General features: G+C 48.8%; 1 protein-coding gene across 1 annotated transcript; it reads right to left on the reverse strand.

Moving 5' to 3' along the window:
- Positions 1 to 1,352: 1,352 nt before the first annotated feature.
- LOC125521451 lies at positions 1,353 to 2,408 on the reverse strand. Its single transcript, XM_048686502.1, has one exon. The coding sequence runs from the start codon at positions 2,221 to 2,223 to the stop codon at positions 1,660 to 1,662; it is 564 nt and encodes a 187-aa protein (XP_048542459.1). The 5' UTR covers positions 2,224 to 2,408; the 3' UTR covers positions 1,353 to 1,659.
- Between the last annotated feature and the right edge of the window lie 12,765 nt (positions 2,409 to 15,173).

Below are 15,173 nucleotides of genomic sequence, written 5' to 3' on the forward strand. Positions count from 1 at the left end.
CTATTGCTTGCAAAGACTGGTATAGAGAATTTGCTGCAAATAGGTGATTTCTCCCATCCCAAACTTATTCGTATGTTCAAGGAGGTCGCTAGTTGCATTCCTCATCAAGGCAATTTTATTTTACAATGGAAAGACAATTGGCAAGGACCACCTCTGGACATCCAATTCCCTGAATTACACTCATATGTCCTAGACAACCAGGTCACTGTTCAAAGCATGCTGAGTGAGGAAAATGTAATTCATAATTTGCATACCCCAATATCCACTCAGGCACACACTCAAGTCCTTGCCCTTCAACAAAGACATTGGATCATAGAGACATTTCACCAAATTACATGCTGATCGGGGCCTCATCATGACTGCAGCTTCGATTCAGCCTTTCAACGGCGCGGAGTTGTTGGCTAAGTAGGCAGCGGCGAGCGAGGGAGCCCCACAAGTTGGGCGCCACGTTCGGTGCACCGTGTCGGGTGCGGACGCGGTGGGCGACGGCGACGGCTCGCTCGCCGGGTTGCAGGCCGAGGAGGAGGAGAGTACCCCCTTTCCCACACTGTGCATTCCGTTCGGCCGGTTGGTGAAAGGGACGGAGATACTTCCACGCTCGGGCCGATGATCTGGCGTCCTCGTGTAGTCATCGTCTTCCCGGCGAGCCTCGGCCACAGGAGCGCACGGCTCACGTCGTGACTTGCGTGTCCTTTTTTTGGAAGCTTCTGACTGGTTGGTTTGTTGGGCCATGCCCCGCGGGCCAAATTCTAATGTCGCAATTTGAAGAGGCTTGTTCAGACAGGCAAAAATGAGGGACCCCCTATACTCAAACACATGGGCTGGGTCCTGCAGTGCAGTAATTTTTCTTTTCTTTCGTTTTCGTTCTTTTTTTCCCTTATTTTTTGTTTCTTTTTTCTCTGTTCTTTGAGTAAAATACACTAATATTTTTTTCATATACACGATCACTTATTTTTTAATTATGTGAACACTCTTTTTCAAACATACAAACAGTTTTTCAAGCTATGTGGAGCTCTTTTATGTACAACTGTTTTTGTACAAATTTTACAAAAACATAAAAGAACATTTATTTTATATGAGTGGAACCTTTTCCTGCAAAATATAAATTCTTTTTACACATGCCGCTCAATTTTGAGAAAAATACAGTAAAATTTTAGCACAATGTTCGGGCGAGGGTTTCGGAACCGATAAATCTCATTGGATCACAGAGACATTTCACCAAATTACATGCTGATATCGTGCTGCATCTTAAATGATGTGCGCCTCTTTTACGAAGCTGATCTTCGCACCGCAACTCGATCGCGAGTGATAAGTAAAACAAACAAATCAACTAAACTGTAAACGGAAGGAGATGGAGTTGAACTTTGAGCTGCTCCATATGCAATATATGTACTGTACAGAACCACATATTGGGCTGGCTGTATAGTTTTCCTGGGCTATTTACATACTACTATCTTCATTGTTTGCCTGTATAAGTAATTTTCTTCTTCGGTAATGCTGTATAAGCTGCATATGTACGCACGTTCTTGTCGCTAAGACGAATGAACCTATAATGACTAGAGTAGCAGAGTATACGCCATTGGCGGGCTAAGCAGAGCAGGGCGGAGCAGAGGAGGAGAGCCCGAGGAGGACGATGGGCGTCGCCCGGGCTGTGTCGTGCTACGGCGACCTGGAGCGGCAGGTGTCGTGGTCGATGGGCGCGACGTTGCCGGTGCGGTAGTAGAAGTCGAGGGGGCAATTGAGGCGCGTCCAGAAGCCGACCTTGAGGAAGACGCCCTTCTTCCACCGCGTCCGCGCCTTGCCGGACAGGGTGATCGGCACCAGCTCGGACCTGACCGCCTCCTCCATGGGCTGCATCCCGGCGGGGTCCAGCCTCGTCCCGCGCGACTCCCCGCTGTACGGCAGCGTGACGGAGCTCTCCCGGGCGACGGTGAAGGTCTCGGTGCTCAGCTGTAGCAGGGTGGTGCCGTTGAAGTTGACGTCGATGTTGAAGCTGGAGAAGGAGGTGTCGACCTTGGAGTTGGTGTTCTTGGCCAGAAGATCGAACTTGAACTTTATGTCCCTGATGACGCCGTCGGCCGGGCTGTAGTCGAGCTGCAGGAGCTGCGCGTTGGTCACCTCCATGTACGGCATCTGGGGCTTGTAGATCAAGTACACGGCCAACATCGTGGCGCCCAACACGAGGACGCCGATGGCCAGCAGCATGCACAGGATCACCGCCATCCACACCCACGGGGACCTCCTCTGCCTGTCGTTGTACGGCGGTCCCTTCCACCGATGGCGGCGATGACCCGCCTCAGCCGACCTCTCGTCCTCGTGGTGGTGGTGGTCCCCGCCTCCATCCTGCTATCTCCGGCCCTCATCTGGTGTCGGGGGGCGCTTCGGGCTGGGTTGATATCGGACGGATGGAGCGGGAAATACACTTTGGTTTCTGGTTGTATATGCATCCTATATGGAGATTTTTTTTAAATATTTTAATAAAAAGTCAAAATATGTAAGAACTATTTTGACAAAACGCTCGACTTACTTTTGCACTGATATATAAATCTCGACGAAAAAAAACAAAAATTGACCTCACAGCAAAGAAGACAAAAATTATTTGCTATTATAGGTCACTATTCACACTATTTTAGCCAAAAATTTATCTTTTTTGAAAAGAAGTCAAAAGTATATATTTTTTGTGGATTTTATTTCTCACGAGTACAATAGAAGGTCAAGTTTATTTCAAAAATATTTTTAGAATTTTTTGACTTTTTGTTGAATTACTAAAAAAAATTCCCATATAGGGGCATATGTCCCCATAGACCAAAAATTCCCCTCCGGGACGGAGCGTGCATTATAAGGAAATCGAGTTGGATGGAGCGGTAAATCCACGGGTAATTGTTAAGGTTTTTTTTTTGACGGGCGGTAATTGTTAAGGTTGGATGGGAAGAAGGGTTTTGGAATCTTTTTTGCTTCGTGTCATGGTCACGCCTTCTTTTTGAGTTTGCATACTCAACCACTCAAGATAGTACTCATATACGTTGCTTGCTATGGTTTTGGGCATCACTTGATGCAGAGACCGGGGGTTATTCTCCTTTTCAAAAAGGAAAAAGTGTTGCTTGCTTGCTATGGCTTTGCGCACCACTTGATCCATAAAGCGGGATAATCCTTCTTATATATAAAAAAGATGTGTTGCTTGCTTTCTTGCTTTACAACTAAACTATACCTTCTAGTCTAGTCTACTAGGTAGCTAGCCCTCTTATTCTCTCAACTAGTCATCATTAATTGAATTTTAAATCTTCGGTCATAATTAAGTAAGTTGCAGCCATGATTCACCAAATTTGAAATGCATTTCAGATTACATTTCCTTCCACATGAACCCACTAAGTGCAGCAAGTAACAAGGTACAAACTTCTCAAAGTAGACCTGCCGCCAACCAAGCCCGACCCTCTTGGTCAATTCTTTGAAGAACCAATTATGCTGATGGGATGATTCCATCGAAAACAATGACGTGTTTGTGTTTTCATAGCTCCCAAAGCACGGGCGTAATGATGGATCAAAGATTCTTATGTTGCTTGCGTCCAACATTTGTGCTGCTGCACCACTCGACGATGGTGCCGCCCATCGTCGGCGCCCGGTCCGGCTTATCCAACACTGAAAAGGATGACAAACCACATTTGGCGGGCCAAAACGCAGGTAAGTAGAATATGATTGATCGTTTCCGATCATGATCACAAAAGGGGCACAATAGATGGTGTGGTACTGCGCGACATGCCAGTGGATCAGAAGTCCATCAACGATCACGTAGAGACAGCCACGTGAAAAATTGACATGCTAGCGGAGCCCTTGATTTCCATGTGAAATCCGAAAATGGGGCAATGACTCGACCCCAGAGTTTTGTGGCGTATGCAGTCCTTGCCAATAAGTTACCATGAAACTCCCAAGACTATCTGACCACGGCTAGGGAAGGGGCCCGGGCCAGGTCTCCTGATGCACAACTTTGCTTTAATTGTGGCGTGTGGGGGCACTTTCGGTCCGAGTGCGTTATCCCACCGAGGTGCCCAATGACTCTGGAGTTTCTGGGTCATGTCGTGGAGGGTGGCTTCTATTATGGCAACCTGATATTCAAGGAGCTACCTGTTTCGCTCCACCAGGCGTTCATCTCTGTGGTGCCGACTTGGGTGCCATTGTCGACTGTCGAGATCACTGTCGACGCCATCAGGGCAGAGCTATGCAACTACAACGCTTATTACAACAATAGCTCGTTTTCTTGGGTGGTCCGGGAGATCTCCCTGCTGGTCTTCAGGGTGCCCTTCCCCACTACGAAGATGTTGCGCCTTTCCACGAGAAGTGAAGAGATCAATTTTCCACTCAACAAGCTCACGGTTATTGTCCGTGAGTACTTGTGGATCCGAGAAGGGGGGACTCTCTCACTCGCTCGGGCCTGGCTCCGCATCCACAGACCGCCGACAAAAGCAAAGAAGGATCATACCCTAGAGACTATCTCGAAGCCTATGGTGACAGTCGACATGGGATCTCTTGAGGGCGATGGCCCCGCGCGCATCAAGGTTCTCTGTCCGGATACCGATAGACTGGATGGCCTAGTACAACCATTTTACTTTGGCTCGACGGGACGATAGGACGATAGTTGAACTTTGAGCCGGACTTGACTTTCCAAGAGGGTGTGTATGAAGGGGACCTTCCCCCGTCCCCTCTAGCCACCCTGCCAGGCCATCGAGGTGTGGGGGTTGACCTGGGGAGGACGACGACCTGGAGGGGCCGCCTCGCCTTCAGCCAGGGGACTCTGCCCTGACAGGGCCTGCCGCCCCTCCTGCCGGAACCACCACTCTCACGCTTGCCTCGAGTCATGCATCTTCGCTTTTCTCCGATGATGCGTGAGTAGTTTACCATAGACCTACGGGTCCGTAGTTAGTAGCTAGATGGCTTCTTCTCTCTTTTTGATCTTCAATACAATGTTCAACTAGATGTTCTTAGAGATCTATTGGATGTAACTCTTTTTTGCGGTGTGTTTGTTGGGATCTAATAAATTGTGAGTTTATGATCAGATTTATCCATACATGATTTGTTATAGACTCATATTTCTTCTTTGGTATTTTGGTTTGGTTTGGCCAACTAGATTGATTTATCTTGTCATGGGAAGAGGTGCTTTGTAATAGGTTCGATCTTGCGGTGCTCAATCTCAGTGACAGAAAGAGACATGGCACACATGTACCGTTGCTATTAAGGGTAAGAAGATGGGGTTTGTTCATACGTGAGTTTGCTTTGTGTACATCATTTCATCGTTCTTATTGCATTACTCTGTTTTCCATGAACTTAATACACTAGATGCATGCTGGATAGCGGTCGATGTGTGGAGTAATAGTAGTAGATGCAGAATCATTTCAGTCTACTAATCTTGGACGTGATGCTCTTATAAATGAGGCCGGGGTCAAATCCCGGTCGGGCCGAAACCATGGGGTTTGGCAAGGATTGGGCGCCAATCCCGGTGGGGGAGGGGCTAACCGAACAAGACCGAAAGGGGGAAAGCTACACCGTCCAAGTTGATTTAGGAGCAGCGGCCGGCAGTGCTAGCTTAGATGGATGTATTGGCGCCAGTGAAACGAGCAACGAGGCGTTTCTATTTTCGTCACCTCGACAGTGGCCGAGGCAGAAAAGCTTAGCCACCGTGCTACACTACAAAAAAAGACACATCCATGGCATTTTGGGCCGAACGAAATTTTTTCTGTCATACATATGACACTTCTATGACGATAATTGTGACAAAACCTGGTATCATCATAGATGTGGTGGGCTCCTACTTCTATGACAAAAAATCATGACGGAAAATGGGCTTTTCATCCTGAGCGGGCCGGAGACGCAGCTGCATGACATTCTTTGGGCCGTCCATGACGGAAAAAACCGTGGTAGAAGCGAGGGGGAGGAAAATTTCGGGGAGTTCCCGGTTACGGTGGGAGGTCGGGGGCTGAGCGATGCGCGTTTCTCTCGTACACGTACGCGCGTGTGTGTCGAGACGTTGGCTCTAACTGAACCCGAGCGATTGCACTGCAGGCTACGCGTTACTGAACCCGAGCGATCGATCGATGGCTGTTAACTGAACCCGATCGAGCGATTCCTTCGCTACTGCTGCTAACTGAAGCCGATCGATGGGGATGAACAGTTTCCGGTGGGGGTGGATGAACAGGATCCCGTGGTGTTGCCTCTGGATGAACAAGACCCCGATCGATCGAGCCGGTTGGGGCTGGATGAACAGGACCCTATGGAGGGCTGGATGAACAGGACCACCCCGTGGAGGGCTAGATGAACAGTAGACGGTGGAGGGGTGGTTGAACAGTAGCCGGTGGAGTAACGCGCGGTGGAGACTGGATGAACAGGAGCCCGTGGAGGCTGGAGGAGGTCGATGGTGGATGAACAGTAGCTCGTGAAGGCTGAAGGGGGTCAACGGTGGAGATGAACAGTATCCCGTGGAGTCCCGTTTTGCGGTACGCCACACCCCTCCCGATGAACAGGACCCCCGTTTCGACCGTAGCGCTCCAACACAAGTCCGTTTCCTCCGTTTTGCGGTATGCCACACCCCTCCCGATCAAAAGGACCCCCGTTTCGACCGTAGGAGGTCCGTTTCCTCTGTTTTGCGGTATGCCACACCCCTCCCGATCAACAGGACCCCCGTTTCGACCGTAGGAGGTCCGTTTCCTCCGTCTTGCGGTACGCCAGACCCCTCCCGATCAACAGGATCCCGTTTCGAATGTGGCCGATCGAATACAAGGTCATTTCCTCCGTTCTGCGGTACGCCAGGCCTCGTTTCCATCGCCTGTTCCGTCCAAGCCCTCCCGATGAACACGACCACGCATTCCGTTGCCTCCCCATGAACACGACGACGACTGTTTCTCCGTTCCGACCCAGCCATGTACATGAGCCCTCGCCATACGTATGCGCAAGTAGGCGTTCGAGACCCCGCTCGTATGTACACATACGTGGCCGTATTTTCTTTCTTGCACCCTGGCCGTTGTACGTACGTGTACATACTACGTGCGCGCCTCTACTACGACACGTGCGCGCCTCTACATCGACCAGTATATATGTACGTACACGTTCGCGACCAGAATGACAACGCTACGTACGCTTCAACCAGGTGGGTCCCGACTGTCAGGCACTTCCTTGCCGAGGAAGATGTAGCTGGTGGGTCCCAGCAGTCAGGGGGCGAATCAGTTTTTTGCCCCGACGCACTTTCTTGTGTGCAAAGATGTAGCTGGTGGGTCCTAGCAGTCGGGGGGCTGGTGGGTCCCAGCAGTCAGGGGGGCGAATCGTTTTTTTGCCCGGACGCACTTCCATGCGTGCGAAGGTGTAGCTGGTGGGTCCCAGCAGTCAGGGGGGAAACGTTTTTTTCACAAAATACGGTGGCCCGTCCGATGGGTCCCTGCTGTCAGGTGGAGGAATCATTATTTTCCGCGTAATAAGGAGGCACTTCCTTGCTGCCGCCGTGGACCCAGCTGTCAGCCTCTCCACGTACAGTCCATGTCCGATGGAAGTCGTTCCTTGACCACGTTGACAACGCCGCGCCGAGAGCACCAGGGCGGTGGACGACGGCGAGGCCTAGGAAGGGGACGACGCGGACCCGGTGAAGACGCGGCAGTGGATGCCCACGTGGAGAGGAGTATGAGGGTTCACTCGTTCGGCTGCGGTGTGAGGCTGCCGTCGCCGCAGGACCTGGCCAGCGGTGGGAATAGTAGGGGGCGGTGAGGCCTCCGTGGTAGCACAGTCGACCACGGGAGGCAGGAGCAGGCGGCACGACCGGCGCTGCTTTGGGCGGCTGGAGCAAGAAGACTAGAGGTTGAAGAAGCACATCGGCCGTTGGATGGACATTGTACGGTCACTGCAGCTAGAATCGTTTATATTGACTAAGTTGACAAAGCCCTTGGTACGTCAACTTAGTAGGCCCACAGGTCAGCTTCCGAAACGGTGCGCCCCAGATGTCAGGGGGAGGAATCATTTTTTGGGCTGGTGAAGCTAGAATATCCGAGATTGAAGAAGAAGCACGACATCCATTGGATGGACATCCAACGGCCACTGCTGCTAGAACCGTGTGTTGACTATAAGTTGACAAAGCCTTGCATACGCGTCAACTCTGTTTATTTTAGGGGACGCGTCAACTTAGTAAGGCCAGAAGTGTATGGCAGAGAACTTATAACCCATTTGAGATTTGTAAGAATGTGTAGCCCATTTTTGAATTCTAATGGAATTTACTACATCCCATTTACAATTTGTTAAAAGTACAGCCCATTTCGACCAACCGTTCAAAACAGAATTCAATAAAATTTTCCACATTTTGATGGGATCCGAAATATTTTTATCCCGAAATTTCTAGTCAGATTAAATAAATTTATATTACGTAAAAATCCAGCGAAACATTGCGCTCGCAACAATTAATGAAATTAAAATTTTCAATATCCAAAAATAATATTTTATAAAGTAATCACATGTTTGGTGCATTTTTTGTAGTTACTGCCCAGTTTTTATAATTACATCCCATTTATTATTTCTTAAAGCCCATTTTCTTGTTAAGCCTAATGCATCCCTCCTAGGAAAGATTTGCAGCCCAGCGGGGCGGAGAATAACAACTTGACCTTGCCTGGGTATTCCTAAAAAAAAGTATAGCTGGGCTAGCCATTTTCAGCTTGAAAAAAATTAATATCTGGGCTGGATATCTGGCCTGGGCCACAGCCCGCCTAGTTAATACCTGCAGCGATGTTTTCGTTGTTGTTCAGAGGAGAAAAATTAATATCTGGGCTAAACATCGAAAAACTCTGCAGTTCTCACACCTCAAAAACACAAATACTGCTCGAGCTGCTTGGTCCCAGCTGTCGGTCACTTCTCGTGCAATTCTCTCATTTATTGACTACTACATAGGTTGACAATGGTATGGGACCGTGATGTCAGGAAACCAGGGGGAAGCAAAATAAATTACTCCAGCGAGCGCTTCCACCTGTGCCTCGTTGTCTCCCGTGGAAACCCCTTTCCTCCCTTTTTTTGCTCGGGCAAGGATCAATGCATGCAACACGTCCATGCGGTTATTAGGCAAGAAATAAAAGCGTTTTGCATGCTATGAATTACGATGGCCTGCATGGGTAGCTAATAAGGCATCCTCTTAACTGCTGTGATTAAGTGTTGTGTTTAGAAGAGAGAAATATTCTTTTTTTCCACCAATCTGCTTGCACCTAGGTCGTGATGCACCTTCTAATACGACTTATTCACCTAGACGGAGGGAGTACGGTTTTATACATATATATATATATAATAAGGAGGCACTTGCGTACGTGAGGCTATGGACCTGGTGGGTCCCCATTGTCATCCTCTTCAAGTAAAGTCATCTCCTGGCCCGCGCGTGCTTTCCGCCCGAAACAGTCAGCGCCGCCCACCCTGCTTCCCGGTGCAGGCGATTGCTCTGCCTTCAAACGACACAAGTGTCGTCCGTCCGTCCATCTGCCGCCCACATTAATGATACGCGGTTGCCGAGGTGGCTACTCCGGTGCCACACGTCCGTCCCTCCACCCGCCCACCATTGCTATATAAACTGCTGCGCCGGCCATAGCCGTAGTCATCCACATCCATTCCCTTTATCCTGTCCACACCACTACTGCACACCATGGCTTCCTCGCACTCCAGCGCTCTTTGGGACAGGCGGACGACGGACCACAAGGAGATGGCAGTCATTGCTGCCGACCGGCTGGCCGGCAGGCAGCCGGAGGACGACGACATCCCAATGGAGAACATGGTAGTCGATGATCCGGCGCCAACCCCCTCCTCTGCGCCATCCTCGCCGCTGCATTGCACCATGACCATCCGCGAGGCCCGTGCCCAATATATGGACAGTGTGAGGCAGATGCGTTAGGAGCAGTTCTGGAAGGCGCAGGCCGACGCCGCCTACAACCACCATCTCCTCCAGGAGCACCTGTAGGCGGAGGAGCAGATCGCCGCGGAGCGGGCGGAGCAGGAGGCGCTGCTCGACTCGTATCGCTCCGCCCGCAAGGGCCGCCTCGAGCGCTGGCGGTACCGCATGCGGGTGGCGGAGGCTGCGGCCGCCTACAAAGAGGCTAGCAAAGAGGGCGATGAAGCGGGCGAGGCGCTGTTTGGCGAGACCGAGGACGAGGCAGAGGACAATGCCGGCTCCGACGAGTCCCCGCTCCGCTGGCGTCGACGAGGCCCTGCTCCGCTGAGGCCCCACGGCGCCAACAATGAGGCGGAGGACACCGCCGGCTCCGCCGAGGCCCCGCCACGCCGACAACGAGGCAGAGGACATCGCCGGCTCAGCCGAGGCCCCACCCTGCCGGCAACGCGGGGGAGGATCTCCACTGCTCCGCTGAGGCGCTGCCCACCGGCAACGAGACAAAGGACATCGCCGGCTCCGCCGAGGCCCCGCCCTGCTGCCAACTAGGCCGCGCCACACAGAAAATAAGGACGAGTAGAACACGGTAGGTCGCCGCCGCTTGGGTCCAAGTAAGGCCACCGCTGCTACCCTCCTGCTAAAGCCAAGCTAGGCGGGTTGACCATTGATGGCCGGTTAGCTTCTTGGCGGCGACGTGGAGTCGGGGAGTTCTGCTGGAGAATAACGCTGCTTCTACTTAACTGCTGGTGCAGTTGGCTGACTAAGACGTGGGCCCAGCAGGCCACATGTCAGTTACGCAACTGACCTGCAGTTTAGTCATCGAAGCTTCTGTTCGGCTCAGCGGGACACAGGTGGGTAGCTTCGGTTAATTAATTATACCTCCTTCGTCACCAAGCTTCCTCCTTCATGGATCTCATTGGCACTCTTGATGTGGTAGAAAAGGCGAGAGCAAAGGACACACATGCTTGAGGAATTGAGGGAGGATCTAGTGCCAATATGGTACAGAAGAACTTCCAGCCCCACACGTTCAAGAACAAGGGCAAGTTTGATGGTAAAGCAAAGTTTGATGGGAAGAACAAGGCTGTGCAACACACGAACTTCAAGAAGAAGAATGACAAGAAGAAAGGTGTTTTTCATGTGGTGATCCTGATCATTGGGCTCCTAGTTGCCCTAATCGCTATGACAAGCTAGGCGAGTTGACCGCTGACGGCCGGTTAGCTTCTTGGCGACAACGTGGAGTCGGAGAGCTATGTTGGAGAAGGACGCTGCTTCTACTTAACTTCTGGTGCAGTTGGCTGACTGACACGTGGGCCCAACAAGCATCTGGGCCACATGTTAGTTACGCAATCGCACCTGCAGTTAAGTCACTGAAGCTTCTGTTCGGCTCAGCAAGACACAGGTGGGTAGCTTCGGTTAATTAATTATACCTCCAGCGCACCCCTTTTTAGTTGAAGAATGTATGAACTGTAATGAAATCCGACATGTTTATATGAAATCCGACCGTGTATGAATGAATTTATTTTGATTAGTTCGAATTCCTGTATCACTGGCATTGGATGAACATGCAAAACAATACGTACTAGCATTATTCCCAGGGTGATCACCTCGTTTGCAGCAGTTTCACATGTACTCCCTCCGGTCCTTTCTAGTCTACATACAAGTTTTGTCTGCAGTCAAAGTATCTCTACTTTGACCAATCTTATACAAAAAAGTATGCACTTTCACAATGTGCGAAGTAAAAAGGAACAGAAGGAGTACAAAGAGTTTGAGTAGCTTTTTAGCGTTTCTGTACATTGCAATCAAACACACAGGCCTGGCACTTAATAGAGAACATTCAAAACAATCGATGATTATGCATCTCAGCGACTCACATGTTAGAGGCAATATTTACTTCACAACTAAAGAATAAATAAAAAATTGATCGACGTTGCTGACAGCAAAGGGCGTCCCATTCAAAAATATCAAACGCATGTCTTGCTAAAATCAATGAGCAAAATTTGACAAGGTTGTCCCATTCCAAAATATCAAATGCCTGCGATTGTGGAATGGATAGGGTTTGCCATCAGTTCGGACATTGACATGGCACCTCATGCTAAATAAACCAGCTGTTCTTTTTGTGCAGTTCCACCAAAATCAACCAAATTCGCGCGTAGCTTGTATGATTTCGCCCTTATATGTTGAAACGCCTTGAACTTATCGGCACCCCCTTTCTTGTGGTGGAAATGAATGATTCGATGTATTCATGAACATTTTGTGCAGTTCCCATTGAAATCAAGCTGAGCACCCCTGTTTGCACAAATACAAAAAAGTGATTAGTATAGAGCAAACTGTACTATGAATTGACAGTTTCAACAGGCACATACATGGTCCATGTAGAGCACACTTTTAGAAAAATGGAACTCACCAGAAAGAATCCTAGAACAACATTGTACTCACACATCACAGCAAAAAAATGGAGATTTTGTTAGTCCTTCTGAGCTGAAGTTAGTTTGGTCTTGTGGGGAGTAATGTAACCATCCTTCAACTGCTCCTTCTGATGATAAGATAGATAGGGCTTCTTCATCCTGGCATAATCGGAACTAGTCACTTCACGTACTCCATATTCTTCTTCAGAGGAAGATGATCCTGTTGTGCAAAGACAAGAGGACTACTAAATGCTAGCATCACTGTTTGCTCGAAAAAAAGGAAAGGACATATTTAAAACAGCACAGATGAAGCACTTCTCAAGGACAATACCACTTTTTCGTGACAGTATCTAAATAGTAGCACAACACCAATAGAGATGACAATGGATGAAATCAGTGGGCGAGTACCAACCTTTGTCAGGAGGCTTGTTGTGTAGAGCATACAGATGAAGCATTTCTCCGGAACCATCTGTTGCTATCTACGGTGGTGGCCAAGCTTACTATATACTCCTCGATTAGTTTAATGTTCCCAACATCTTCTTGTGCAGTTCCACTAAAATATATGGTATCTTCAAAGAAGATCCCTGTTTGCACAAGTAGAGATAATTACATATTACATTAAGAGTGGCATCATATCAGTGGCAAAACAATTGCTCGTTCCAGCCATAGCAATAAATTAAGATGCAAAACTATATCATTACTTGTGCCATCACAGTTCCAGTGCTTCATTACAGCACCGGGAGTTGATTTTTGTTTTTCTTCCCCTTGTTCTTTCCCTTCATCACTTGGTTCAATAACAAACAAGCTTCGCCTTCAATGTAAGATTTGGCATGTCAATTAGGGAGCACAAGTATAGTACTAAACTTAATTTTCTGATGAAAGTGGCAAAATACAGGCCAGCAGTTGTGAAATATCCTTATCTTACCTCAATGGGATATTACGATGCACATACAGATTGGAAGTCTTGTCTCCATTTGTGCAATTCACTAAAATCAAGCAACATTATCGTACAAGTAGCACAACATATGAATGCACACTGCAGAATCATGTGGAAGAAGGCTAGTACTGACCTTTCATGATGCGGAATTCAAACAACTCACAAGAAGAAGATCTGAACCAAATTCGCCTTAACGGATAGGAAGTAAGATATCCTCTTGTGCAGTTCCACTAAGATCAAGCAATCAAGCAACGTTGTCGGTGTGACATTTTGGTTGAACTACACAAAACACTCTTAAAACAAAAGTGTTTTGTGCAGTGCAACAAAAGGTCACAATGGCAACGAGGTGAAGAAGATAGCCCTGTTTACACAGAGGTGCAAAGGAAACAATTAGTGGTCAATAACGGTGGATGACACAGAAGCCAACAAAAAGAAGCATCTACCTTATCTAAATGGGAAAGAAAGCATAGCATTTCTCAAATGGTGGCATTGATTAATATTAACATAGATATTATATTAACAATAAAATTCGTTAAACATGTAATTTGCTTTTAACTGTGCCATTGCATCAATTTTCCAGCGGCATTATTAGAGGGTGTTTGTTTACAGGGACATTTTGGTGTAGGGACTAAAAAAACACTGTGTCAGTCCGTGTTGGTCCCAGTTTTGTTATCAGACGCCTTTCCCTATGTGAGCGCAGCAAATCTAGTCCTGCTCAAACTCTACAGCCTTGTCCCTTCCTTTCCTTTTTGAACTAGTACTTTTGCCCCTTCCTTTCCTTTTTGAACCACGTCCTAGATTTATGCGATACAACTTTCCCCACTACTTTCCCCCATTCCTTTCCTCTTTGAACCACGTCCTAGATTAATGCTATACAACTTTCCCCCTTCATTTCCTCTTTGAACCACGTCCTAGATTCATGCTATATACAACTTTTCCCACTACTTTCCCCCACTCCTTTCCTCTTTGAACCACGTCCTAGATTCATGGTATACATGCAGCTAGAGCAATGCATGTGGAGTAAGTAAATTATACCTTAAGGTTCTTGGGGCGTGGTTCGGCGGGCGACGGGACGGCGGCAAAGAAGAAGGGGTCGGAGGCCCTCCCGCACCGCCGCTGGGTGGAAAGTGAACAGCTGTGCCGATAGTCCCTCGCCGATGGCGACAGCGTTAAGCCTCCTTCCTTCCCTTCCTGGCGGACGAATCCTGCCGGCTCTTTGAGCAGCAGTGAGGGGAGAGAGAGAGGCCAATGAAGTCTTGTTTAGATCTGGAGAGGGCGAGAGAGTGTGAAGAGAGCAACTACAAGTACAAGCGTTGAGGCTCCAGCGTGTATATATATACTGGAGAGAGAGTGTGAAGCGTGCAAACCTTAGAAAACATTTTGACTAGTCAAAGAATCCTCCTGGCACAAATTATGCTCAAGTGTAGTTATCGAACCCGAGACCTCAAGTTTGACGAGCGAACAGGCTAACCAGCTACACAACCCTCCCGTTATGTTCAACGAGAGGGAAATAACCTTTTATACATTCCTGAATCCTTATTATAACATGCACATAAATTTTGGGCACTTGTATTCCACTTAAGTCAGTGTGCCACCGTATCTCGTATACTTACTACTCCCTCCGTCTAGGTGTAATAAGTCACGTTAGAAGGTGCAACGGGACCAAGGTGCGTGTGTGTGTGCGCACGCACACGCGTGTGTGTGTGTGTTAGAGAGAGTGACAGATCGACCTACTCCTACAGAGAGATGTTGTGTAGTGTACGATTTTAGCCATGAGAGTCGGTGCATCCTCTCGTTTCCAGACGTGTCTGGTAGGGACATGCGGACAGCTGCCACACCCGCTCCTGACCAGCCTGGCCCACCCAAAGCCCCTCCATCGCGCGCGCGCTTCCCGCCCGAAACGGTCAGCGCCGCTCCAAAGAATCGGTACCGCATTCATGCCCGGGCA

The sequence above is a fragment of the Triticum urartu genome, chromosome 7, assembly GCF_003073215.2.
Source record: "Triticum urartu cultivar G1812 chromosome 7, Tu2.1, whole genome shotgun sequence".
Classification (NCBI taxonomy): Eukaryota; Viridiplantae; Streptophyta; class Magnoliopsida; order Poales; family Poaceae; genus Triticum; species Triticum urartu.

What these genes read in the sequence shown, in the direction of transcription:
- LOC125521451 (XM_048686502.1), bottom strand. Translation starts at nt 2,223, where the DNA reads ATGGCGGTGATCCTGTGCATGCTGCTGGCCATCGGCGTCCTCGTGTTG.